General features: G+C 36.5%; 4 protein-coding genes and 1 pseudogene across 6 annotated transcripts; 4 read left to right on the top strand and 1 right to left on the bottom strand.

Annotated features, from left to right (window-relative positions):
* Window positions 1-1,443: 1,443 nt before the first annotated feature.
* Window positions 1,444-3,670, top strand: LOC106647432 (ceramide phosphoethanolamine synthase pseudogene; annotated as a pseudogene). Its single transcript, XR_016292833.1, has 2 exons — window positions 1,444-2,046; window positions 2,120-3,670. The product of XR_016292833.1 is annotated as a ceramide phosphoethanolamine synthase pseudogene (transcript).
* A 2,247-nt stretch (window positions 3,671-5,917) lies between these two features.
* LOC106641427 (putative ATP-dependent RNA helicase DHX35) lies at window positions 5,918-19,574 on the top strand. Its single transcript, XM_089588611.1, has 11 exons — window positions 5,918-6,109; window positions 6,440-6,654; window positions 16,054-16,233; window positions 16,487-16,627; window positions 17,092-17,434; window positions 17,558-17,704; window positions 18,179-18,320; window positions 18,414-18,700; window positions 18,764-19,069; window positions 19,154-19,307; window positions 19,410-19,574. The coding sequence occupies exons 1-11, from the start codon at window positions 6,079-6,081 to the stop codon at window positions 19,534-19,536; spliced, it is 2,073 nt and encodes a 690-aa protein (XP_089444737.1). The 5' UTR covers window positions 5,918-6,078; the 3' UTR covers window positions 19,537-19,574.
* LOC106641434 (ceramide phosphoethanolamine synthase-like) lies at window positions 7,309-9,576 on the top strand. The gene has a single exon (XM_014355855.2). The coding sequence runs from the start codon at window positions 8,411-8,413 to the stop codon at window positions 9,497-9,499; it is 1,089 nt and encodes a 362-aa protein (XP_014211341.2). The 5' UTR covers window positions 7,309-8,410; the 3' UTR covers window positions 9,500-9,576.
* A 489-nt stretch (window positions 19,575-20,063) lies between the features above and the next one.
* On the top strand, window positions 20,064-23,043 carry Glo1 (Glyoxalase 1). Of its 2 annotated transcripts, none has more exons than XM_014355861.2 (8): window positions 20,064-20,284; window positions 20,795-20,974; window positions 21,048-21,437; window positions 21,533-21,814; window positions 21,918-22,047; window positions 22,119-22,407; window positions 22,482-22,696; window positions 22,850-23,043. In XM_014355861.2, exons 2-8 carry the CDS (start codon window positions 20,796-20,798, stop codon window positions 22,940-22,942), a joined length of 1,578 nt encoding a protein of 525 aa, XP_014211347.2. In that variant the 5' UTR covers window positions 20,064-20,284; window position 20,795; the 3' UTR covers window positions 22,943-23,043. The 2 variants fall into 2 exon arrangements, with proteins under 2 accessions (XP_014211347.2, XP_014211346.2); XM_014355860.2 differs by lacking the exon at window positions 20,064-20,284 and adding an exon at window positions 20,439-20,494.
* Window positions 22,777-26,725, bottom strand: Xpd (general transcription and DNA repair factor IIH helicase subunit XPD). Its single transcript, XM_014355859.2, has 12 exons — window positions 26,619-26,725; window positions 26,125-26,224; window positions 25,793-26,047; window positions 25,451-25,684; window positions 25,256-25,379; window positions 25,085-25,181; window positions 24,348-25,011; window positions 24,096-24,271; window positions 23,743-24,022; window positions 23,559-23,669; window positions 23,389-23,487; window positions 22,777-23,310 (listed from the first exon to the last, which is right to left on the bottom strand). The coding sequence occupies exons 1-12, from the start codon at window positions 26,621-26,623 to the stop codon at window positions 23,176-23,178; spliced, it is 2,280 nt and encodes a 759-aa protein (XP_014211345.1). The 5' UTR covers window positions 26,624-26,725; the 3' UTR covers window positions 22,777-23,175.
* Between the last annotated feature and the right edge of the window lie 210 nt (window positions 26,726-26,935).

The raw sequence follows: 26,935 nt of genomic DNA, 5'->3' as shown, positions 1-26,935 counted from the left end.
GTGTGTATGTCTGTTGGTTGTTGTTTTTGGTTTTTCATTGGTGGTGAGCATCAGTAACAAATCAAGTATATATACAAATGAAAAGTCCTTTTTATACCTTCGATGCCGCTGACGAAAACGACACTGCTGGCCTTGTAGTAATCTTGAACTTTGGAGACGAGCGGCAGGTTTATCTTGTTTAGAGTGTGCGTGCCGACTCTTTTCGGGCAATAATCGAGCAAAACGAGGATGCAAGCCAACGCCGAGCGGAGCTGCATCGCGTCGACCGGTTTGCCGCGGCGACAGCTTTGCGCGGAGTGTACAGATTTATCGTGGTGTGGCGAGAAGTGCGGTTTCGCCGGCCCGTTTGGGGAGCTAATGTTTTGCGGGTCGCATGAATACTTGATGCCTCCTCGGGCCAATTTTCGACGGCCAGGCGATAAAGGGAGGTGCGGCGCGCCCGGAGTGTTCGTTGTCGATTGAGGGTGATACGTTTGACCTCTCGGGACGAGGAGGGTGGGTAGGGGGCTGCTCTTTTTTTCTCATCGAGTGAGAGTGAGTTGTGATTTCGCCTTGAACTTGAAGAGCAGGGGAGGGATGATGGGGGAAAAAGAAAAAAAACGTTTTAATAACAGGGTGTACGAGGTGTTTTTCGCATAGGGTTCACCTCTTGTCGTCTCGCGTGTGTTTTTTTTTTTTTTTTTTTTGCAGGACTCTATGTGTACGTGGGTTCAGCGCGAAAAAAGTGTTAATACAGGCTGAACTCTGCACAAACAGAAAATTGAGGGGGTCAAGGAGTTACTTGGTGTGTGTATTTTGTACATACGTTTTGCGTTACTCTGAGTTTTTTCTTTGTTAAGAGGCAATTGTAATTCTTAAATTTTTATAATTGCACATAGGAAGTAAAAATACACGTACAATTGTTCTTGCAATTTCGATTCGCCAAGTGTTTGCTCATTTTATTCATCCATCCGCATATTGTTGATACTCTCTCTATCGATGTAGCTTTATCGGTACCACTACTTTTTTTTTTTTTTTTTTTTTTTTTTTCACGTGCCTTGTACTTTGAAAAATTGCCAGCAACCATCAATAAAGTCAAACCTTATTTACGACTCTACTTGGTCGGGAGTTCGATGAGAAAACACAAGCAGTTATTCACATTTATTAATTAATTACTTGAAAAGTGTTTCAAAATTAACAATAATTGTATTAATCGCTTTCAAAACAATGACTTTTTTTTTATTGTTAAACAATTTATTTTTTTCAAATCAAAAATTACTCGGCAACTTGCGAAATCAAAGAAAATTTTTGTAACTTCCCGCGATTTCTTTGCCGCGAGATATTCGATTAAATTCGATTCGATTCGAAACGCAAAACGCAAATGCGTGTGTGTTTATGTATACATATACATATATTTATATGTCAATAAAGATAGTGGACATGCCTCTCTTAGGCTAGTTCACTTTAATATAAGAAAAATGTAACATCAACAAATAAACATAAGTAATGTATAGCTGGCTGTAGGCAACAAATATATATTCGTTAATCGGTTAAAATAGTTAAGTGAAACTGCTTAATCCAAGCCCTGGTAAGGATGAGACCGCAGATGAGAGATGATACATCTGCTTGTATTCAATAAAACAATAACATACTTTGATAAACAATAAAAATTAGATGATACCGCGACCGTGCACGCCTGTTGAGAGTACGACTTGCGATGGACAAACGAAAATCTTATAGTTACAGTTTATCATTGAATATATTATTTAATTCTAACTGTCTGGAGCATGAATCTCAATGGCTCACAACGAGTGTCCAGTATGCCCATAAAGTTGCACGGATCAAGGAATCTGTAACTATTTTATGTGCTCACGAAAAAAAAAAATGAAAAAGCCAAGTTATATCGCGATTTGTGATGGTGTCCTCTTTCAACAAGTCTCGTTAGTTTTGTATATTAGGTATGCACTAGTATACCTAATATAGTCTCTGATCGTTATATTTTAATTCTCTCCCTCATCCCTCACATATGATTGATGAAAAAATGGAATTCTATCATGAGTATAGAGTGTGAGTATTTATACAATATTTATTCTATGTTCGAATATTATTGTAGTTTTAAACAAATTCTGTTTCCTTTTAGTTCTGCGATCATTGTCACAAGCATCATCTTTTGTGATGCGAAAATTTAGTGAAAGTTGATCAATGTAGTTGCTATGCATTTTTTGGCTTATCGCAAAGCAAGAATTTTGTGATGTTGTTGGAATCTCAGATAATAAAGTAGTTGACTGGCGAGGAGGAAGTGTCAAATAAAAGCCGCTCCCTCATGCTGAATGAAATTTAACAGTATTAAAAAAACAAAAAGAAAGAATGATCTCAATCACCAAAAAACAATGAAAAGCTGATATTAGATGATAATTCGTTTTATTTGCGTTTGTTTTATTTTGTTTTATTTATTGTGTCCTCGAGAATAATCGAAATCAAGATCATCTTTGAGAATCAAGATGATCGTGCCACCCCATGCAACTAGAGTGCTGCTGATACTGACGGTAACGTTTGTTTTTTATTTACTTGTCATGGACTACATACTTTATAGTCGCATGCAGAACTATTCTATTAGACCAATAAAATCTGAAAAGAATTACGACGGCAAACTGGCATGTGACATTGATCCATTTTGCGTTGTGACTGTTAAGGCTTTGGTACTGGACTATCCTAATCTTTATGTTTTAAGTCCACTGGCAGCTGTGGTTGATCACGTGCTGCACATCAGTAAATCCTGGACATTGATAACGCCAAATGTGATAAGTGGATTTCACGTGCTAGTGGCAGTGTTGGCTGGGTATTTCGTGTCCAGTCGTTCTTTATGCGAACGTCGAATTGGTGTGATTCTTTTTGAATTTAGAACTTGGTTGGATGATTTGGATGGCCACGTTGCTAGAATGAGGAAACACATAACTGGGGAAAGATCCGATGTTGGTTCGGCTGGTTACTGGGTTGATGGAATTTGCGATGGTCTGGGTTGTATAGCTTTGATGGTTGGGGTTTATTTTTTTGTCACGAAAAATCCAATACGTAGATCCTATGATAAGCTGCCTAAAATACTTCCTGGCTTGGAGAGCCAAGATATCAGTGCAGAAATCATCAACAAAAACATGCGCAAAAGATTTGCTTGGAGTAAAGTTTTATTGATCAGTGGTCATCTCATGATAGCCTCTGTCGGTTGGAACCGATACATCTCTTTGTATCAAAACGTTTTAGAAGCAGACAATACTTTGTTGGGTATTCCGAAAGATGAGTTGTACATTAGGCAGAGTGAGATCATGAGATCTGGCTTTTTTTGGGTAGTGGCAGTTGCCTGGAGGCTCATCAATTTTCACTCAACCATGGACTACTTGCTAATAGCTATATTTTTGGACAGATTGTGGGTGTATTCCAAGTTACTCAAATGGTTTGGATACATTGTACCATTGGTAGTTATTTACATAACAGAATTTCACTATCTGCAGACTTATGCCTACGTCATGAGAGGTTCAACTGAATTTGCAGTAACTCAAGAAACACGTAACATTACTGCATTACCAAATTTTTGATGTATCACAACTGCAGTGTGAAAGATTATTGTTAACAGCTGAAAGGTAATGACTAATTAGTACACTCTCATTATTAAAGAATCGCGTAAACTTCTCGTTTATACTTGTGCTTCTTTTTAAAAAATTTAAATTAAAGTTTTGTTTAAAAACAAACTTGTTGACTGACTGCAAATCGTATGAATAGAAATAGTAATTCATAATGAATTAATCTAGAGGGCTGTGAAAGTCTGTTTTTAATCACAATTATTAATTTAAAAGCTGTAGCTTTCACAACGATGATCCATATGTATTTTTTAATATAGCTTGGGTAAAAAAAATATTTACCATAAAATGTTATGCGAATGAAAGTGGTTTGAGCTTTATATCTATAAATAAAGCATATTATTTTGTCATAATTATACCTTGTATTAACGAGGTCAGTAATAAGAATCAGCTACGTATTGTTAGCTTACATGATGATATTTATTAGATGCTATCAAGATTGTAGTGAATTATTAAATGTTAAACTTTAATAACATTATGTACATAATTAAAAAATGGGTATACTTAGCAATCTTGATTCCGTTTAAAGTAATTTCAGTGTTACAAAAACTTGTTACAAAGTTAAACATTTTATTAATCCATGAAAATGTATAATATGCTATAACAGAATACATTTTCATAAACAATAATATACTCAGCTTCTAGTAACATTAACTTTTGTATTCAATTTGGTTGCCAAAAGTTGGTAAAGTTTTTTTATAATAAAATACTGAAATACCGTCAAACATGATGAAATATATTACGTATTTACATGCACTTACTTGTACTGACATAAACTTAATGTACAGCGAATGTAAAATTTATAACTTATTGCTCTCTAATACTTTTGTAATTTCATGTATTTTTGTGATTTAAAAAACTTATTACGTCCAAGGAAAGAATGGATAGGATCTTTATTGTTGTGTTGTTGTGAGGATAATCTCAAATTTATCGTTTTTATTCACTAAACGAAAATACTTTTTTTTTTTTTTTTTTTTTTTTTAATACATACATGTCTTACGTTGCGTGTATACAAGTGAGTAAACGAGCTAGCCAAGAATATTTTTGTTCTTGCGTTCGGTTTTGGTGACTTCAATCAACGTTGAATTATTGTTATCAATAACGACTATGTATTTAGTTTAGTGGAAGTACATATACTGTATCATTAAATAATTGTTATAACTGATAACATGCATTTGTTGTACAAAAAGCCGTTACATACTACTTAAGAATGTATATAACTTGGTTAAACCTAGTTTTAAAAAAAAGATCTCTGAGTTAAAAAAAAAAAAAAAAAAAATTATTTTCGAGATGTCGAAAAATTTTAAAATGACTGTATGTGAAGCAGCAGAGGTCAATAAAATATAAATAAAGAAAATGGCATTTCACGTAACGAAAAGTATTTATCGTTGTAGAAAGATTAAAAATGTATGTGTAAAGTTTATTAATTAAACGCAAAAGGGTATATACAGTATATTTTCGACGTCCGCTTTTTTGTAATGCAACATTTCTTGAAAATAAACGATAAGCTTTTGTATTCAAAATACGTCGTCGCTTCGTTTTGACGATCTTCCTATCCCCTCTTGTGAACACTTTAGGAGGGCACTTTGTCTCGCTGAAATATTCATGATTCGGTTAAAAATTATGCTGACTCCGTTTTGCTCGCGTGCTGGAAAAAAAAAAGATTGAAACAAATGTCATACTGTCTTATCGAAATGAGCGTCATTACCGAGTTCTAAGCGCAAATCGCACTAGTGTACAATTACATGAAACAACGTGCAGTTGCGATCGATTTTGACATTACGAGTGTCGTTCGATAAATACTCCTCTTTTCTCCTGCAACGTTTATACTTGGAAGCTTGTTCAACAAGTTTCGGCTTTTGACGGCTTTATCGCAGTGTTAGCGACGCAATCATTCCTTGGTAATCGGTAAGTGGGTTACCGATCATTCCCTTGCAACTAGAGATAATGTGCTCTAAAGAAAATATTATCATAGAGAATGCAAAGCCAAAGGCGTGAATTAGCCGATCAGCGTAGAGACGATCAGCAACCACTAGGTTGGAAGAGCAGAAATGTCATGTGTATCGACTGTATTATTTGTTTTATTTTTTTTCTTAATATACAGGCTTACAACAACAGCTGTCTGCAAAACTAAAAGCAACGAAGTTGTTGAACTACTTTAACATTTATATTTGACGCCTATATCGCCACTAGACTAAAGCCGCGTTTACACACGAAGGCAGAATAAGGTTTGTGTGACGCCATTGGTGCGATTTCTATGGACTATTCTTATTCCGCATATGTTACGAACAAACCGCAATGAGAATGTGCAGTGAGTGTGGGTGATCGCATCAGCTGTCGTCTGATCAAAACAATCAGACTTTTGGTCAATATGCAAGTTAAAGTTTCAAGTGTGTGCACGTAGTTTATAAAAATAAACTGTTATAAATAAGACATGTGTTGGTTATCATCAGTTCTATGAGAAACAATGAGTATCAAGCCAAGATTCTTAGCGCCGGGTAAGTTTAGTTGAAATACAATCATTTTCGAGGTTATTTTTGAATCATCGAAAAGTTGAAAGAAAAAACTTGAAATTTCTTAATCAGGAATAAATTTACTTGGGACTACATTTAATATTGGTTTTGGTACGATCATGGTAAACTTAAGTATTTAATTTTTTTGTCTTCCATATCGATCAGTGAGTTTCTTGAAATTGATTGTTTACAAAAGTCATTGACTTGGCTATTCAAATCTGTTAAACAGTATTATTTGTACAGAAAATTTTTTCCTGGATTGACATGATGTGAGAAAAAATAATTTGCCTAATAACTCAACATTTTTTACATTAGGTGAAAACACCTGGCAAGAAGATAAAGTAGATATTGATGCACACGTGTCCACCCAGTTTGTTTATAATGCCAACCATTCATTGGCTTTTGATCTACAACGTAAAAGGTTGCCAATTTTCAAAGTTAGAAGTCACATAATTTATTTACTGGAGAAATATCAGACACTTATACTTGTTGGAGAAACAGGATGTGGAAAGAGTACTCAAATCCCTCAGGTAAGTTGGATTTAAAACTTTTGTTTAAACTACATTGATTAGTCAAAATTTTCATTTAAAAGTTCATCAAACTCAAAACTGCATGAGCATATAAAAAAACAACGGTGGTATATCTTTTGACCCTGAAAGTTTATTACTCAATAATCTGCAATGCAAAAAAAATGTGTACACATTTGTATAAAATGTTCGATCCTTGCATATGCATGTTTTGCAAACTGCGAACCAGAGAAAATTCATATATCTTTTTTATCCCTCTTGAGTCTGTTCGGTAAAACATGTTACAGCAGTCGGTAAACAAACTGTGCTGCATCTGCAATTCTGCACTAGGTATCTGCGTATTGAATTCCCGATCGAGCAAACTCCGAAATGAAAAAATATTTTTTTTTTAGTTTTGAAAATAAGCTTTATTAAGACCTTAAAGGCTTTTATAGCTAATGAAAAAATATATATGTGCTAAGCAGACGATATTTATATTCTTTTGTAAACAACAATAACGATACAATGCAAAAACAAACTATTCACTTCCTTTCCTGCAATATTCGCAATTGGTGTATCAATACATTAATCACTTTAATCATTACTGTAATATTATCGTAATAGTTGTGTACCTATATGCATATTTGCCCTGATGCGCGAGTATTGACTCTGAGCTCGGAGCTGCGACTCCGAACTCCGGTCTTGTGTTGGTCATAAGCCATTCGCATTCATTACTAAACCAAACGGCAAACTTTCCAAAAGCTATACGTCTCCTCCGCGAGTTAAGCCAGTCGGTCAGTCGTTTGTCGAGCGCGAAACACGACTGATAATGTTGTGTCTGGGTGGGCTGCACTGTACGTAAATTTTACAACTTACCACGGGTAAGCTTGTAAATACATACACGTGGACTCGATAACATAAACAACATTTGTTGTTCTTATCATGAACTACATTCATGATTTCTTTTTTTGTGGAGAAGTTTATGTTGTTTTGCACCCACAAAGTCACAACCAACACCGTGCCTGGGAATTTGCTGACCTTGAGGAAGCCAAACCGACTACCTACATGCGAAAAATTATAAGCAGAACGGTGCTTTGCCAAGCTATAGAGTAAAGCAAGCAATTGAGCGAAGACTTTAAATATACTTACAACTGACAACAACACAAAAAAGTTTTTGCGCCAATTCTTTTCTCTCTGCTCTCTGCGTGTGTACGTGCGTTTGTGTACATTCATAACAAACTCGGGTCGAGTGTGTTGTTGCTGTGGTGACATAAATACAAGAATCCACGCTCTATGCGACGATTGTTGCTTTTTTTTCCATTCGCCAATCGCATTGCGTTGGAGACGCTGCACAGACACGATGACAAAACGCAGCGATTATGACAGCTGTATCAGCAAAGTTATTAAAGTAATAGAAAAAAGCAGTTGTGCTAATTGAAAACGGAGATAATCGTAGTAGTAAAATAAAAATAATGATAAGCGCTGATATTGATACAAATGATGGATTAATGTGATAAATGTGGCGCAAGCTTGGCAGTATTGAATAGTGGCCCGGTGTGCAGTGTATGTTATGAATAAGAAACGTAAGAAGTGCATGAGGAAAAAAATGAAAAGCTGATATTGAAAATAATCGCTTTTCCCTTAAGTTTGTGCTTTGTTTTTGTTTCTTCTCTCCTACCCTCTTTTCTATACATCCCAGTATGAAAATAAAAGTTATTATTAACTTATTGTTGTTGTTGTTGTTGTTGTTCTTAATGCTGTTGTTGTTTAAATAGTCAAAATGCTGTTGCCACCCCATTCAATGCGCCTAACACTTATCCTAGTAAGTGTGTTCTGCTGCTACATCCTGTTCATGGATTACCTGCTGTACAATCGCATACAGGACTATTCCATCAGACCAGTGAAAAGTGAAAAAAATTACAAGAGCAAGGTTCCATGTGATATCAACCCAATATGCGTGGTGACTGTAAAGGCTCTTATGTTGGACTATCCAAATCTGTACATTCTTAGTCCTCTGGCAGGTATAATTGATCGTATATTGGGCATAAGCAGTTCATGGCTTTGGATAACACCCAATATGATAAGTGGATTTCACGTGGTAGTGGCAGTGTTGGCTGGGTATTTTGTATCCAGTAGTTCTTTATCCGATCGAAGATTGGGAGTAATTCTGTTTGAATTTAGAACGTGGCTCGATGATCTAGATGGTCATGTAGCCAGGAGGAGGAAACACATAACTGGGGAAAGATCCGATGTTGGTTCGGCTGGATATTGGGTGGATGGAATTTGCGATGGTTTGGGCAGCATTGCTCTGATTGTGGGTGTTTTCTTTTTTCTAAAGAAAAATCCGCCACGCAGAGGATACGAAAAACTACGCAGGATATACCCGTGCGTGGAGAGCCAAGAGGTAAATACCGAAATTATATACAAGAGGCTTCGTTTTAGAGCCTTGGTGCGGAATATATTGCTGGTGACGGGACACCTGCTCATTGCCTCTATTGGCTGGAACAGATACATTTCCCTGTATCAGGACCTTTTGGAGACAGACGACAATTCTCTGGCAATAACCAAGGATGAACTTTACACAAGGCAAAGTGAGATCATGAGATCTGGCTTCTTTTGGGTGGTCACTGTCACCTGGAGACTCATCAACTTTCACACAGCGGTGGATTACCTCCTACTGGCAATATTTTTCGACCGTCTGTGGGAGTACATGAAAGTACTGAGGTGGCTGGGCTACGTTATACCTCTCATTGTCGTGTACATAACAGAGTTTCATTTTCTGGAGTCTTATGCCTTTATACTGAGGGGCTCGACTGGATTTGTGACAAGATCATCCGAGTTGATACAAAATGTAACTGCAAGTGGTTAGAAACAAGAGAAAAACTATTGTGCAAAGTTTGTTGTTTGCAGTCGAAAGTTACAAGAGAACAAAAATATGTGTAAATACATTTATCGATTTTTTTCTTATTTTTATTTATTTTTTTTTTTTTTCATCGAAAATCATGCAAATTTTCATTCACGAGTATTTGTGATTTGAAATGTTCTTGGAGATTTTTCAACCGACTGCTAAAGTTGCACCTGTAGCAGTAAGGAATGCTTGAATGAGAAAAATTTTCTGTTTGCGATATTGAATAGTTGAGGAGGCTGTGAAAGTCAAATTTTGACGGCTGAGTATTTCGAAAAATGGATTCTCGTACTACTAATAATGCCTATGCAAATTATTATAATCGATAATTTTCCATGACAAAGAAAAAAAGGATACATTGTACATAAAGTTATTAATTATGGTACTTGTTTATGCAGAGAGAAAAAAAATACAATTAGTTACTTAATTACAATTTATTCATAAGTGGAAGTTGGCTTTAAAATAAGTAAAAGGTTACTAATGTATGCGGATATGGTCGTTTATGAAATATTGAGCGAAAAACTATTTTTTTACAACGGAAATCTGTACAAGATTAACCACAGTACAAATGTTTGTATGGTGTCACATCCAAAATTACTACGGAGAACATGAATGAAAAAAACAATTAAAAGCGTAAAAAAAAAAAAAAAAAAAAAAAACCTAAATCATAAATTTAAAAAACTTGACTTTCGCATGCCCACCGCATATACCATGTACCTATTATACGCAGCGAAACGCCAGGCGATTTCAGTTTTTGCATACAACTAACGACAAGCGTTCAAAATACACCTAAGTATATAATAATATAATGCGTCCGGCACGCTATTTTTGACATTCGGACTTTGCCTCGTCGTATATAATATATAATAACACACTAAAGCATATAATATGTATAAGTATAGCAGCAAACTCTTGCCTGTACGTTATGTTTACGTGCGCGCGTGTGTAAAAGTATTAATGCGAAGGTCAATGGATGTGTATGGGTATAAAAGCGACAAAAGGCGCAGCGTTTCGTGAATTGTTATTCTTATTTATTTATGCGCGAAGATGTAAAAAAAAAAAGAAAAAAAGAAAAAAAGAAAACAGTATAAAAGTAATGAAAAAGAGAAACGTAATTGTTTATCTATGTATTATTTGTGCGTGTTGAAGCGGAGGGAATAATAACTTTTTTTTTTTTTTTTTATTGAAACGGATCAAGAGCTGCGTGAATCTCACTTACTTGTACGTATATTATTGTCCCCTTGGCACACATTTCGAGTATGCTTTTTTTTTTATTTCTCTCGTGAGTGCGCGTGTGTATTGACTTGTAATTATTTATAAAAAAAAATATATATATATATATTAATTTGCACTACAACGTCCTAGTGATAACAACGAAAGAGAAAAAGTTCTTTATAAATACACGTTACGTTTGGTCGCGAGATATCGGCGAACAGCGAACGTGTGATCTTAAATAACACATTTGTGATAGTACACGTAATTTTAAGAAAGTCGAAACGCGTGGTTTGTCGGTACTTTTTCTTCTCCTCTCCGATTAAATAGCACGACAATTAAGTTCAAATTGTTTTGTTTGTTTCCAGTAATAATAAAAAAAGACACGTTAGCAAAATATTTTTACAAATTGCCTAAAAACCTTATTATTTGGAGTTGAAAAAGAGGATTATAATTATGCGTCCAAAGAGTAATTATTGCAAACTGTGCATTTCGATTGTAATAAAAAAAAAAAAAGCTCTCGTGCCTAGTAAACCGTATTATGTTTCAAGACATTTGTAATTAAAATGAATTGTCGTTTGAATAACATATCGAAACGAATTTTGTCATTCAATCGAGAGACACTACATTAAGTTTTGCAATTAAATTTATTATTGTATTATTCTAGTGAAATGCAAGCAAGCCTAAAATAAAATAAATACCTAACGAGGAATAATCTAATTGTTTGTATAGGTAGTAAGAAAAAAAAAATAATAATAATAAACAAACTGTATTGCATTAAGCTTTATGAAAATTTGTTCACTCGGCTTTGAAGGGTACGATATGTATATTTTTAACGTCTGCTTTTTGTAATACATATTTTTTATAACAAACAAAAAAATAAATACGTTTTTTATACAAAAAATGTGGTTGTACAATTTTTTATCGCGCAGCAATGGCAAGCAAGAAATTAGCGAATGTGCAAGCTCATTGCCTAGCAATTTTCCCAGGTGCATTCGAATGTGATAACGCAAAGTAGAAGTTACATGTATATACGTATTACGTATATTCTCTAGTACGTAATTCTTTGTGCACGCAGTGGCAAAGTTTTTTTTCTTTAAAATTAATTAAAAACGAAACTGAAATTTCGCTGCCCATACATGCTCACCTCGATGATTAAATTTAAAAAATAGTAATAAATAAATAAATAAATATCCAACCCCTTTTTTTGAGACTTTTATTCCAAATTAGAGCCAATGAATTTATAATCGACGCACCAACGCACGCTACAAGGACACTCCAATAAAAATCCAGGGCTCCACATGTATACGCGATGAAATCATCGCCAACTTGATGATTTCGCGCAACTCGCCATCAGAGGATAGCTCTCGCAAATCACCTCGAAATCGAAAACCCGACGCTGCCCGCACGTTTAAAATAGATGGTACAATATCCGTATAGCCATCCGTACCTTGGATTTTATGCGTTTTTTGTCCCCTTCTACTTCACCCACGGTACCCTACTCATGAGCTCACGGCGCGTACGATTTGTCAAGTTCTACAATCACGTGGGCTCATTAATAATAATATGTAAGAGAAATAATGTGTCTCGGAGGATCAAAATTTACCTCCTGATTTCCGAAACTGTATACAAAAGTGATTGCATTATCTGCTTTCTCGTTATCTTTAAATAGTTTTTGCATCAGCGAACCAATAATTAAAAATTTTATACAGATAAAAAAAAAAAAAAAGAAGAAAGATCCTTCTGTGTACACTCCATGGTCAGGTGTTTGTATATATACCCTCGTCCAAGGCTTTCGCTCTTTTGACCCAGTATAGGCACCTATATATACAGGCGCCAGACGCTCATTTTCTCTTTCTCTCTTTCCATTGCACAACAAAAAAACAAAAAAAAATCGCGCTTAAGCTGCGTTGTGGTTTTTTTTTCTCCTGTCGTGTATTGTTGTTCTTACGTAAATTCCACAGCGAGAGAAAGAAAGCTTCCAGTTTGTCGAGTTTTATTATTTATTCATTTTCTTTTTCTCACCCAATACACGGATACACACGCGGATACAAACAAGCAAACGCGTACACGCGAGAGATTGGCATCCATTGGAGTTTCGTTAACCACGACATTGCAGAGCCGCGAAAAGCTGTACATATTATATATATATATACTTATTGAGCGGTCGCCGTGGCGCGAGTGCGAAGATCCCGTTCGCGTAGATAAGCACTAAAAGCCATTGTTCGCGTTTGGATAATTGGACTGACACGGCGTTTGGGGGATGGGAAAATTACCCTCCGAACATTGGCGACCCAGTGAGATAAAAAAGCGCGATAAGAGATTAAGTATTCATAAGTAAGCAATCGTATAGAGCTTGGGTGTATAGTTTTTTTTTTTTTTTTTTTTCCAATCGATTTTATGCCTATATGTGTATGAAATGTGTAAGTATGGAAGAGAAGAAAAAACATCATTTTCAAAGTATAAACAATAAACCCAACTGCACGTGCTGCAAAAAAAAAAAAAAAAAAGAAAAAGAAAGAAAGAAAGAAAGAAAAAACTAAAAATTGACCCGAGTAAAAGTCTCGCAATCGGTGCCGAGGCAACGCCGCATTACCGTACATTATGTAAAAGCTGGTTGAGGAAAATCTGCATTCGTCAAGACTCGCTTACAGCGAGCGCGTGCATATGCATGTAATACGTATACATGTATGTGATTTGTTCAAAAGTCAATAAGCTCTTTAACACTCTTAAACGGTTACCGGTACTTTGCCATTGATTTTTACGACCGCGTGCCAGGCAGTAGATCTCAGTACTTTTTCATATCATAGAATACTATATTTATTCTTGAGGCGGCAGCTGAAGCTTTGAATGTAATAAAAAAAAAAAAAAAAAAAAAAAAAACGTCTTACGGACTGTTTCTGCGATTGAATATTCATTGATTTTTCAATTGGCTGCTCTTTTTGCTTTCTTCTTTTAAACGCAACTGATGCATATACTTTTGCCCGTAAAACAAATGCGACGTATAGTACTTTCCCATAATAATTATTATGGTCATCGTGAAGCTTCTAAGACCCACTCGTTATCTCTTTCCGGTAAAATACGCGCTCCTATCTTTTATCGCGTAAGTAGATGATGATGGTACTGTACATTTATCAGCTCACTCGCAAATATTCTTTTTTTTTTTTTTTTTTTATTGCCACGCGAATTCTCACAATTTTTATACGTAACTATAATCACACGAATACTTAGACACGAAAGTGGTAAGGATTAATTGCGGATCATTTATCTTTCTGTGGATCACAGTAAAATTTAGGTATAATACAAACTGTTTTTATCTTTATGATTTTTTTTTTTTTTTTTTTAATTAATCGCCGATGATTCCACGGCAAAATTGAGTTTTGTTTAAATAAACGTTTCTCTTTGAATTTGCGTAAATATTTATGTATTTTTTATTCAATTACGCCGAGGTACTTTTATCATTATATGCATACCCAGTGAATGTACCCGTTAATGTATTCAAACTGCAGGAAATTTTAATTCAAATAATATTTTTGCACAAAACAGCTACGGAATTTGAATGATCGTTCCAATACAGAAGAAATGAGGCACTATCTGAAAATCAGACAATGTTATATGTGCCCATGATTTTTTTTTTTTTTTTTTTTTCATCAAAAGATTTGATCGTGCGTTTAAATATATAGGTGGCAATGGAGTGCTATAGCGTAAGTAGTTCGGCATTGAGGCTGACCATTTATAAAAATCATTTTCGCACCATCATCGTGACTTTGTCATCTGCTGTTAAATAATAATATAAAGAAGAGAGAGAGAACCCTTTTAGATAACAGTTCGAAAAAGTCATAAGCTGCTATATAATATGCGTTATTCAACAACACGCGACAGTTTCCGTGAGAAATGTTATTGTTCGTATTGTACACCCGAAACAATAACATCAATTTTTCTCTTATTTTTTTTATGATCCACAACTCACGCAGACTATGCATCACAGATTCCTCTTTGGTTGATTTTCTACCCAAATGACTCGTAAAAAAATTGAGCACGTGTCATTAGTGACGTTTTAAATTAACACCGTACGTCAAGGACGGTATACGATACGAGACTTGTCATTGTGTTTAATTTCAAAGAAGAAAAAAAATCCAAGAATACCGAGTAGAGTCAACTTTTAATCCGAAACATTACCAAGCTAATACATTTTTCATGTTGTGTAAGTTAACCCGTGTCCCGTGGAAATCAAGAGCATTGGGGGGAAAAAAATAAAAAAAACTCTACCGGCCGAACCCACCGACACACGACTCTGCACTCCTCCGATATGAGAAATTCAACTCTTGTACGGGGTTGTATCAAGTAGATCGATTTTTTTTTTTTTTTTTTTTTATCACGACGCGCGTGTATCTCTTGTGGTGGACACACCCGCTGCGCTTGGTAATTTTGTATACTTTCCCTTCCACGTTGATTTTTCATGCCTTGGGACTAAATCGTAAAAAAAATCGCAAAACTGATAGCAAATCACTAGCTATTTCCCCCCCCCCCCCTTAAAATGCAAGTAAGAGTACAGTCAGGTGTTTAAGAACAGGGCAAAAACTGACGTGAATATATAAGTAAGCGAGAGAATACTTAGAAATGTGCGCGACTATATAACAACAAAAAAAGCTGTCTCACACATATAAATATATAGTAGCGGTTTCCGATGTGCAATGTCCCGAGGACGACTCTAATGCGACGAAAGGTTGACGTTTTATCGTCGCATGTAACGAGCGACGCTTTTTTTTTTATTTTCATTTTACACACGTTACATGTAATTTCATTCGTATACTACCAAATGCACAAACACACGTGCACATCAGGGGTAGGTAATCATTTTTTCGTCTCACCGTGTGTAATTTTACCCGCGCATACGACGAGAGTGACTGTATTTTTGTTCCCCGAGACAATACCCCCGCGTGTATACGAATCACGAGGGTAAAAAAAAAAAAAAAGACCAATATGCGTCGCTCAGAGTGTGCAAGAAAAAACAGAGCTCATTGTGCACAACGCAAGAGTTACGCAACGATGATTCACAAAAAAAGAACGAAAAACACGCTGCTTTTGTTTTTTTGCAAAACAATCGTACCGGTCGTATACAAAGTTTTTAACGATAACGCGCTACGACATTTTTTTTTTTTTTTCCTAAAACAAAACATCTCGAACTCCCAGGGTCTTTCGATGTTTTTCTGGCTTCCCGGTCATGTCCGTCGTCCGGTGGGAAAGAAAAGTAACAATGTCGATCGATTTTTTTTTTTTTTTTTTTTTTTTTCATGTTAACACAGTATCTCGTGGAGGCAGGCTGGGCGCTGGACGGAAAGGTCATCGGGGTATCGGAGCCGCGCAGGGTCGCGGCCACGTCGCTGGCCGCGCGCGTGGCAGACGAGCGCAACTGCATCCTCGGAACCCAGGTCGGCTACACCATCAGATTTGACAACTGCGCGGACGAGACGACGAGGATCAAGGTACATTGTTCATCGTGTCTACGTAATATTCCTTATACCGATCAAATTATGGTACGGATGAAAAAAAAAAAAAGTATCGGTATTACTTAACGTTTATTACGAAACCAGGAAACATTTACGTATGGCAGACGATTGATCAAACGTATAAGATCGTAAGCCATATGGATTTTTTTTATCGAGCACCGATTTGACACGAGAATGGTAAATATGATCATCAACTTTTATTCTCTCTCTCTCTCTCTCTCTCTCTTAGTATTTAACGGAGGGCATTCTGTTGCGCGAAATGATGGGTGACCCGTTGCTCACAAAATACAGCGTCATAATGCTGGACGAAGTCCACGAGAGGACGATGCTCACGGACATCATAATGGGACTGCTCAAGAAAATCCTCAAGGTAATACCGCACGATATAACGATGATCCATTTAACTCTTTATCGTCACCGATGACTGGCAAAAAGAAAACCTTATATTTATTTGTTACGTCTCGAGGAGACAATCGCGAGCTCGATGATGTTTACCCGCGACGAGAAAATAAGATATCAAATTGTCACTAAAATTGGAATTGTTTTGTTTACCTTTTCGCGGCGCAATCGCAACGAATAAATATCCGAAACGCACGTGGCCCTTTTCATCGCGTGACCATAATGCATTTTGTAGATCGTAAAACAGAAAAAAAAAAAAAAAAAATTCGATACAAGGAGCATTAGCCCCTTGTTCTCGGGTTACACGTTTCCGCTTCCTCCGTATCGATCGGGGCACGACATCGTAAAACTAATGCCGAACAAAACGACTGTCGTAAAGTAAATAACGATCTGCACCCTCGGGAAAAAAAAAAAAAAAAAAAAAAAAATCAACAGAAGCGTCGCAGCTTGAAGCTGATCGTCGCCTCGGCCACGGTGGACGCCGAGGAGCTGCGGGACTTTTTCAACGCCACGAAGCCCCGGCGCGGCGCACCCGGTAATAGCGACTCCGAGGACTCGGCGACCATATTGAGCGTCGAAGGTCGGCTGTATCCCATCCAGGTGTTGTACGCGGCCGAGCCCGTGGCCGACTACGTGAGGGCCGTGGTCGACACCGCGCTCAAGATACACGAGGCCGAGGAGCCCGGCGACGTGCTGGCTTTTCTCACCGGCATGGACGAGGTCGACAGGGCCTGCTCTCTGCTCAACGAGCACGCCAGGCTCATCAAGGACGGCCAGCGTGAGTTTTCCCCCTTTTTTTTTTTTTTTTTTTTTTTTTTTTTTTTTTTCATTCTACATTTCACCATTAAGTACTGCAGCATACAAAAAAACCATTTGTACGTTAAACATATTTATGTTTCAGTGAAGTTGCAGCCTCTGCCCATGTACGGCTCGCTCCCGAATTCCGAGCAGCTGAAGGTATTCCGCCGAGCGCCCAACGACACGCGTAAAGTCATCGTGGCGACCAACATCGCGGAAACCTCCATCACGATACCCAACGTGATCTACGGTAAGGAATCGCACCCCCTTTTGTTTAACATCTCAAAATATTGCTGTAGCGGTTTAAGTATTCGTCCGAGGGGGGAATAAAACAAACATTAGCACGAGCGAGTTCGATCAACTTCCTCGTGTTGCTGCGATAAGAAAAAAGTAGTAGACGCCGTTTCTATTTTTTCCCGTTTTCATTGTTTCCTCTCTATGTCGGTGATGGTGCATCGCCGTATACATATTTATCGATTGCCCTAACGCAGGTACATAAGTCGACTTAGAGCACCTTAATTACGACCTTATCGATTCGTCCCCCTAGTGTTGATGTACATTATAATTTAGTACCTGTAACATTAACATTGTTGTGACCTTCCTTCGGGAGGGCCTTGGAAATACCTATGTATCGTACGAGACAACAATTTCCATGATCCATTTGAATTCGAATGATCGGAAAATTATACGAAATAACCCCCTTTGTTTTTTCTCCTCCCCACAGTGATCGATTGCGGTTTCGTCAAGCTGCCCTGGTTCGACGTCGAAACGCAGACGAATGGGCTCATCATCGCCCCGGTGTCCAAAGCTTCGGCCGACCAACGTGCCGGCAGAGCCGGTAGAGTGAGATCGGGCAAAGCTTACAGGTGGGTTTTTTCGTCATGTTGATTCGATTGAAATTAATTCAACACTGTTGACTTTGTTAATTAATTTTTTAACGCAATGTCTCGCCTCCCAAGATTGTACACCGAAGAGGCGTTCAATGAACTGATAACCGCAACTCCGCCCGAAATGCAGCGTTCGGATCTCGGACCTGCTGTACTGCAGCTCAAAGCCTTGGGTATCGACAACGTGCTGCGCTTTAGTTTCCCGTCATCGCCGCCGAGTAAGAGCCTGCTCTCTGCCCTCGAGTTGTTGTACGCTCTCGGGGCGATAGACGACAGGGGCGAGCTCACTGATCCGGTAGGAGTGACTATGGCCGAGATACCGCTCGAGCCCGTGTTTGCCAAATGCTTGATCGCGTCAGGTACGCTGGTAGATCAACCGAATGAGAAAAAACGTTTTAAATAAGTAATGCCTCTCTTTGCAGGTGAAATGGGCTGTTCCGAAGAGATAACGACCATCCTGGCGATGCTGCAGGTGCAAAACGTATTTGTACGACCGACGAGCGGCCAAGCTGCGATCAAAGCTCGGATAGCTCGACGTCTCTTCGAGACCGCGGAAGGTGACTTGCTCACGCTACTCAATGTTTACGCGGCCTACGAGAAGAACAAGACAAACAGCTGGTGTCAAAAGTACTTTGTCAGTAGCAAGGCTCTGAGACGTGCCACGGAAATACGCGTTCAGATGCGCAAGCTCGTCAAGAGACTAGGCATCGCCCTCGAGTCTTGTGGAGGTACGTTTATTCACTCTATTTATTGATATAATATGCTGAAGGTTTTTTTTTTAAATCTCGAGTCTTGACATTTTTTAATTTCAGTGAACATCGAACCGATTCTCAGATGTTTGACAGTCGGACTCTTCCCGCATGCGGCTTACTTACACTATAGCGGGGTTTACAGGACGGTGAGGGGTAACAAGGATCTGTATATACATCCCCACAGTTGTTTGTATACTTTGGAACAGCCACAATGGTAAGTATTTGAAAACTATAGATTTCTCTCTGTAGATGATAATAGTACTAAAGTTGTCTTATTATATATATTATAATATTATTATTATTATTATGTGTTCAGGATATTATTCAGCGAGATTTTGCAAACTGACAAAGCATACATGGGAGACTTGACTGTGATAAGGCCTGAATGGCTGATTGAATTGGCACCTCACTTTTATCAGAAAACTGCGATCGACGATAATTAAATATTTTGTTAAGCATACATTTTTTACAATAAATTGTTTCTTACGCTACTAACTCTGGCTGTACTTTATTTGGGAACATGTAAATCACGAGACCACCAGATATACTGCTATTGTTTTTTGAAAAAGTATAACAATTCCAATCAAGAATAACTTATTAATATAGGTATAACATTTACGTGCATCTATTAGGAAGTTAAAATTATACGAATTCTTTACTTAAAAAAGTTCAATGAATAGAAGAGACCTGTGAAAAGTACACAATAGCATGTGGTAACTACTATACATTTGATTTACAATACCATACAAATACCTGAGATATCCATCTACCTACTTCTTATCATCACTACTTATTCCAGCAGATACTTGTACTATAGCTTACTTGAACTATTCACCCACGCAATGTGATCTCATCCAGGTAAGCTCTGATGACCAGTGACCACCTATTCGTGAGTGCGTGTGTTGTTTGCGCGCGTCACTGGTCGCTATGCTATTAAAATTGACAAGCCAGTGGTCCATTAGAGCCATTAGAGGCGTGACAGGTCGACGCGATGTCGCTCGCTCGACTCGCTAGTGCAATTTCTACTGGCCTCAAATTATTTTCATACATGACATTTCACTCTCAACAGAGAGAGAAATAAATAAGAGAGGAAATTCACCGCTGAAACCTCATAATTAAATTATTTTATACATCTGTGCATACATATTTTTTTATTTACCAAGACTTTTTTAACGAGTCTTGTTTTACTGCGTAAGTATGACATTCCGAAAATTTTGCGTCTTCTATTTTTTTTTTTTACGTCAAGGTCTGCGTGAGTGGTGAAAGCGTGTTCTTTTTATTGGAGTCTACATATATGTACATATGTTTTCGCATTGCAGATTTTACGCTGCAAGGTTAGGTTGCTTCACCGATTTTCGTTTTTGGTTTAAAGACCAGAGATAAGTTATTTGAGTTAAAAAGGTGTGATTTGCAAACTTTTGTGTTACAGAGATTTATTTATAAGTTTACTTGAAAGTTTTTACTTTTTTATGGAATTTTATCTCGTATTGAAGAATTACATGATTCGTTTGTTAATTACTGTGGTTTAATACAACTTTTTTTTTTTTATACAAATCTTAAATAAATTAATTGAGTTTTATAAATACTCAATGAATGCTTGTTATTCAACCAATAATATTTATACAAAAAGTTAACATTACAAACTAGTACTTTTCTTTTGATTTAGTATATTTAATTGTGTGTGCTTGTTTGTTTATATAGAATGGTAGAAGATACAAACTATATTGGCCGCCGAGTTGATTGTGAAGGCCACATAGGTACCGTCAAATATGTGGGAAAGGTGGGCAGTACACAAGGACAATGGTTAGGAATTGATTGGGATGATCCAGCAAGAGGAAAGCACAATGGCACATACGAAGGTGTCAAGTATTTTGAGACTTGGTGAGTTTGGTGTAGTGACTTCTGTAACTTGAATCAGATGTTATTAATTTACAAGTTATTATTGTGGTTATAGGCATCCTACATCGGCTTCATTTATACGTCCTGCCAAAGCTAATTTTGGCATATCATGTCCAGAAGCCATTAGAGTACGCTATGGTTTTGTAGATGATGAACTGGCAGGCATTGACAAAGCATCAATCGACAGTGTTAAAAAGTCCCTGAATGCGCCATTTGTTGAAATGGTTGGTTTTTCCAAAGTGAATAGGAAGCAGAGTAAATTTGATCAGTTAAAAATCATCTGTCTGCAAGATCAGTGCATCAGTAGTGCAGGGTTTCCTGGTGAATTGGCTGAGCAATGTCCACAAGTAGAGGAATTGGACTTGTCACATAATTTGATAAACTCTTGGAAAATGATTGCTGAGATCTGTGGTGAACTGCACAATTTAAAAGGACTGAACATCAGGTAATTTTCATACAAAGTCAATAACAAACACCGTTGTTTGATTTAATTTAAGAATGCTGTTTCCCATTGAATATGAATCACAAGTGGTCTTTCAGTGGGAATAATTTACCGGTCGAGGAACACATGGAATCGTATTCAAGTGCTTTTTCAAACTTGAGGCATTTGACGCTTGGCAAAATGAAATACAATTGGTCTGCAGTTGCAAAATGCTTACTCGCTTTTCCTTCCATTCAGCAATTAACAGTATCGTACAACGAGATTGAACAAATTTGTAACGTGCAAGACAATTCAAATATTATGAAACTGACTGAAATATCATTAGAGAACAATCGTATACGTGACTGGAATGAAGTATTAAAATTAGGAAAGCTTCCTTTGTAAGTGACATTTAAAAAATTTTTAAAACATGCATACCGTAAATGTTTAATTCGCATATTAATGCAACTTTTTAAAAAATTGTATTGTATCTATATTTTTCAGCCTAAAAGGCCTTAACTTGAATTCCAATAAATTAGAAGTAATAAGATTTTATACAAGTGAACCTACCGACAAAACCGATTTTTTCCCTAGTTTAGTACAGTTGCACATATCAGATAATAATTTAAAAGACGTGAGTAAATCGATTATATTTAAACATTAAAACTGATTATAGTATAAATAATTTTTACTCCTTACTTTTAGTGGCGATCTATAAGCGAATTAGAAAAGTTAAAGAGCCTTGAAGACTTGAGATTCCGCGAGAATCCAGTTTTACAAGAACAAAACATACAAACGGGAGTACAGTTAGTGATAGCCAGAATAAGTAACTTGAAACTTTTCAATGGGACGGAAATTTCAGCGTCAGAGAGGCGAGGAGCCGAGTATGACTATTTAAAACTGTTTGCAGCATCATGGAAAAGTTCAGAGGGTGATATTATGAAGAGAAAAGAGTTTATTACAAATCACCCCCGGTTTCCTGCGCTAGTTGAAAGTAAGAGTAGTGAAGTTTATCACATAATTTTTATTGGTATTATGATTTTTCAGTTGTATATTTTTGTACTCTAGGATATGGAGTGCCGGACACTTCAGAGTCAAATAAAAATACACAGCTTTCGTCGAACGTCATAACGGTAGAGTTTGTGTGCCCAGATAATCCAAATATTAAGAGTATAAAGAAAAAGTTATTAAAAAACATGGATGTACAGAAGCTAATGGGTGTTGTTCAAAGACTGTTTAGAATTAACGGAAAAATTCCCACGCTATCTTTCGTCCGGCCTAAAGTGAGTATTAATGAAACAATTTAAATTCTTTATTTAAAAAATGTATTTTATTTACAACTCCAAATTACAAAATTGGACGCTTGAAAATACTGTAGATTGTATAGATAGTTTGATCGTCGTGGTAAACATTTCTCATGCATTATATTCATACAGATTTCTGAAGATGAAATACCACTGGACAAGCCTCTACAAGAACTAAGTTATTACCTCATTGATGAAGGTGATCTAATCTTTGTGCGCTGGTGATATTAAATTAATATAGCATAACTGTATCATAGTTATAACTGTATTTTTTACACTGTTAATGTTAATATTTCGCTGCCGTACTTTGTTATTAAACTTTTTTCAACGCATATCACGATTTTATAATTTCTTTTCAGTCTTACCTGAAAATATACATGCCTCCTATTGGTACCAAAGAAATCTTAAGAAAAAAACTTTTATTCTACTCGATGCTGATCAGCCTCGTCAACTTCCTGTCAGTTTTGCTGAGCCTGTTGTTGAATTTTTTCTTGTTCTTTGTTTTCCAACTGTTCTAAAGTTAACAAGGAGAGCCCGAGCTGATCTTCTCTCGAAAATGGTTGGGCCATTTGCCGAAGCCACCTCTTGCATATCTAACGTTTTAAATATTTAATCAATTTTGTGAGAACTGGAATGCATCAGTGTCAAATTAGTACCAACTATTTTCATACCTGCACTGCTTCCTCTGTTGATAAGTTACAAAGATTATCGGTTAGATACTCTTGAATCCATTTGGGTAATTTACTTTTTTTATCAGATCGAGAAAACCTCTGTGGATACACATACCCTTTTACTAAATTTTCTCTTTGAACAAAATAACACATTGATTGAACGTTTTTACCTTATCAGCAAACACCATTATACCGTAATCAGTTTTTCCTCTGATGGCACGACCCACGCACTGTGCAGCGTGTCTCAACGCATCAAACGTCAAAAAATCATTTTCCTTGATCTAAAAAAAAAAATAATAATAATGTTTAAAAAAATCCATATTTTAATTATCCATTCAAACTGATACGTCGTACCTGGAATTGATCTCTCAAATAATCAAGACGAGCCTTGAGAATACGCGATTGAGTATATACATAAGGTATACCGAACATGAGCACTGCTCTACCGAGGTGATGATCAAAATCAACACCTTCGGAAACCTTTCCTCGTGCAACGGAAAGCAACACAGCGCCTCGTCCATTGTCGCAGGCTTTGTTATAATAATAAAGTGCAAGACTGGTTTCTGCGGCGTCTTGCGTTTCAATGAATATCAGCTTGTACCTCTGAATTTGGTCCAGAATGCCTTGGTCATACCTTTGTGAAATATAAATTTCAAGCTTCAAAAAAGTCGTTTATAACACCAAAAATCTTTTCTATGAATGATTACCAAGCAGCAACGACGGACTCCATGTATAGATACGAAGTGAAGAAGCAAACTATACCGTCTGGTACATTGGCTGCTAATTCGACCAGTAATTGTCCGTAGTTCCTTATCACAGCAATGTCCTCGCGAGTTTCGTATTTCGATGATATTGCTACTTGATCGTTACCCTTTGAAACGATCTGTTGAAAAATAAAAATTAAAAATTAAAAATTGTAATCTTTGCTTTAGTGTTTTTAATTTGTTACGTATACGAACCATTGGAAGAAGACATGGTCTAGCTAGGGTCATGGTGAAAGACGACATAATGACTGGGTGAAAGTCGAGAATTTTTGGGTACATATCGAGCGGCGACAGAGTACCGGATGTAATAACGATGCTCTGAAATCTGTTAAAAATCGGTTTCATAGCGATCGACGAATCCAAACAAGAGAAATGCAGAATTGGATTGTGCACAGTTGGCGCCTTATCGTCGAACGGCTCGATAATAATCGTAAATCCTTTCGTGTAGGTAGCGACGAGAGTAGCCAAATGTGTAATGCGAACGAGTGGTGAGAAGTCGGTAAGTTCGCTGATTTCCATAGTGCGGAGGAGCGAAGCCAGACGTTCGGCACAGAAGCGCAGAGGTTTGCGCTCGATGCAGACTTTCATCTGGACATCGCGTAAGAATGTCGCTGGGGTTTCTTGTACAACGTGCTGGATACGCAGGCGCATTTTCAGGTACTCGACGAAGCGCTTCAAGAAGCATACAAAGTGCTCGGCTTTGCGGATGTTACCCGGAACCACCTCTTCTAGAACTTCGTTTGGAAGAACTGGATTCGCTAAAACTATATCTGTCTCGCGGGCTACTTGCTGCTCTTTCAGCCCTTCAACGAGTTTGTTGTATTCTTCCTTCAGTTTGGCTGCGTCGTCTTCTCTCATTCTGTAATACATTTCGATGTACTATTATTTACGGAAATAAAATTGGATTATTTTAATAACAAATTATATCTTACTCTTTGACAGACTTTTCTAAAAATTCTATATTTGCACTGCTTTTATCCATTATTCTGCGATTTATCTTTACACTCATTGAATCAATACATACGTTATCTGTAAAGAAAATTTATAGTTAGTGCAAATGAAGGATTGTTACAAAAAAATTTTTCATGCATTTATAAACAAACCTATGTTGTGAGCTTCATCAAAAACGACAACTGAAGTTTTAGCCAGCTCTTTGGATACTGCCTCAGCAATTTTTGGGTCGAGCAAGTAGTGATAACTGTATACTACTATTTGAGCATGCATTATCTATAAAATTATGTGATTCGACATTAAGGACAAACCAAGAAAATTACAAAATGTAGGGTGAAGCATTTTACCGTGAATCTAGAAAGAAAATAAGGACACCAATTTCTGTCTCTGCCATATTCTTTCAAATCATCAATGGAATAAATACCAGGTGGCATCATCATTTCTCGTCCTTCTATATCAAAATTTTCATAATAGCCACAAATTGGAGTGGAATCATCATAGTTATGCCTCTCACGTACATAAGAAGCTGTGAGTGCATGGCACTTGCTATCTACAATTTTACCCTCTCTTTCTTTACTTACCTAAAAAAAAAAAAAAAAAAAAAAAAAAAAAAAAATGTTTAATATGCCAGTTTCATCAAGTATAAGTACCAACTACAAATAAAATCTGATTCAAGCAGTGATTTTTACATCTGGGTGAATGCACATATTCTTCCTTGAACTGAGCACTAGGCCAATGATATTTGGTAATTTTTTAGTCTCTGTTTCATAATAATTCATCAATTTTTTTAATTCTTCAATGACTTTTTCTATCTCTGGTACTGTACGTGAACAGTAAATCAGCTTTGTTACTTCAAGAGGATGTTCCAACATGTAGGCCACAATTAACGACAGTAGTGTTGTGGTTTTACCAGTACCTGAAGGCATCTCCAGTAACAAGTGACCCTAAAATGAGCAAAAATTGTCAAATAATAAAGCAATGTAAATACTAACTTTGCCATAAACTTAGAAAAACCATCAACCTTTGCATCCAATCCTCTTTTGAGATCCAGCATGTAAGCATACTGCTCTGGATATATGTAATCATATGGAAAGTAAACTATCAACCCATCAACACTCAACCTGTGGTAAAATAACAAATGATTGCCAAGTCGTTCGTACAGTATTTATTGTCATACTAATGATTTTTATAGTTTACAAACATCGATAAATTAAGAATCTAATTATCTTTTTGAACTAAAAACGAGTAGTTTTACTTATGGGAAATTTAATTCACAAAAATAGAATTTTGCAAAATCAGAACAATTGGTATTCTAATGACATACCATAGTAAAATAAAATTATCAAAAAATATCCCCTAACTAACACTATTGAATAATTAACATCAAAAATAATTATTTTTATTTTCTAAAAAAAATATTAATTTAAGTATCGTAACAAAAATTAACCTAAAAGAAATTACGATAAAACTCGATTCGTACAGGAAATAAGAAAAATACCAAAGAGTAATATTTACTTCATTGTAAGGCACAAGTTGAAACAAGTGCTATTGTTTATCTGTAGAAAATTATCTCGAAAAACTTATATCATTTCAACGATAGAAAAACAACAAAACGATCACTTCATCACTTGTCAGCTTTTGAAATAATGCGATCTCTTTTCTTTATTTCTTGATTCGAGATTCGAGATCGATCATCGAACTTTTATTTGCGTCTCAGATTTCAAATTCCAATTAAATATTAGATTACTACCTAAATGTAATTGTATATCGTTATATAGTACTTAATGCCATACGATACAGAGCTTCGTTTCTTGTTTTTTTAATAACTATAA

Source organism: Copidosoma floridanum, unplaced genomic scaffold (assembly GCF_036245765.1).
Source record: "Copidosoma floridanum isolate Cflo_tuat_1 unplaced genomic scaffold, Cflo_Japanese_pri ptg000007l, whole genome shotgun sequence".
NCBI lineage: Eukaryota > Metazoa > Arthropoda > Insecta > Hymenoptera > Encyrtidae > Copidosoma > Copidosoma floridanum.
Note: the sequence above shows the minus strand (reverse complement) of the source record. Positions and strands in the feature narration are given on the sequence as shown.

What these genes read in the sequence shown, in the direction of transcription:
- LOC106641434 (XM_014355855.2), top strand. Translation starts at nt 8,411, where the DNA reads ATGCTGTTGCCACCCCATTCAATGCGCCTAACACTTATCCTAGTAAGT.
- Xpd (XM_014355859.2), bottom strand. An exon ending in ATTTTCTTTCTAGATTCACG is followed by an intron (nt 25,380 to 25,450) that starts GTAAAATGCTTC and finishes ATAATTTTATAG; the next exon opens with ATAATGCATGCTCAAATAGT. An exon ending in GAGTCCGTCGTTGCTGCTTG is followed by an intron (nt 24,023 to 24,095) that starts GTAATCATTCAT and finishes TATTTCACAAAG; the next exon opens with GTATGACCAAGGCATTCTGG.
- Glo1 (XM_014355861.2), top strand. Translation starts at nt 20,796, where the DNA reads ATGGTAGAAGATACAAACTATATTGGCCGCCGAGTTGATTGTGAAGGC. An exon ending in GTCAAGTATTTTGAGACTTG is followed by an intron (nt 20,975 to 21,047) that starts GTGAGTTTGGTG and finishes TTGTGGTTATAG; the next exon opens with GCATCCTACATCGGCTTCAT. An exon ending in TATCTTTCGTCCGGCCTAAA is followed by an intron (nt 22,697 to 22,849) that starts GTGAGTATTAAT and finishes ATATTCATACAG; the next exon opens with ATTTCTGAAGATGAAATACC.
- LOC106641427 (XM_089588611.1), top strand. Translation starts at nt 6,079, where the DNA reads ATGAGTATCAAGCCAAGATTCTTAGCGCCGG. An exon ending in GCCAAGATTCTTAGCGCCGG is followed by an intron (nt 6,110 to 6,439) that starts GTAAGTTTAGTT and finishes TTTTTACATTAG; the next exon opens with GTGAAAACACCTGGCAAGAA. An exon ending in CGCCCTCGAGTCTTGTGGAG is followed by an intron (nt 19,070 to 19,153) that starts GTACGTTTATTC and finishes TTTTAATTTCAG; the next exon opens with TGAACATCGAACCGATTCTC.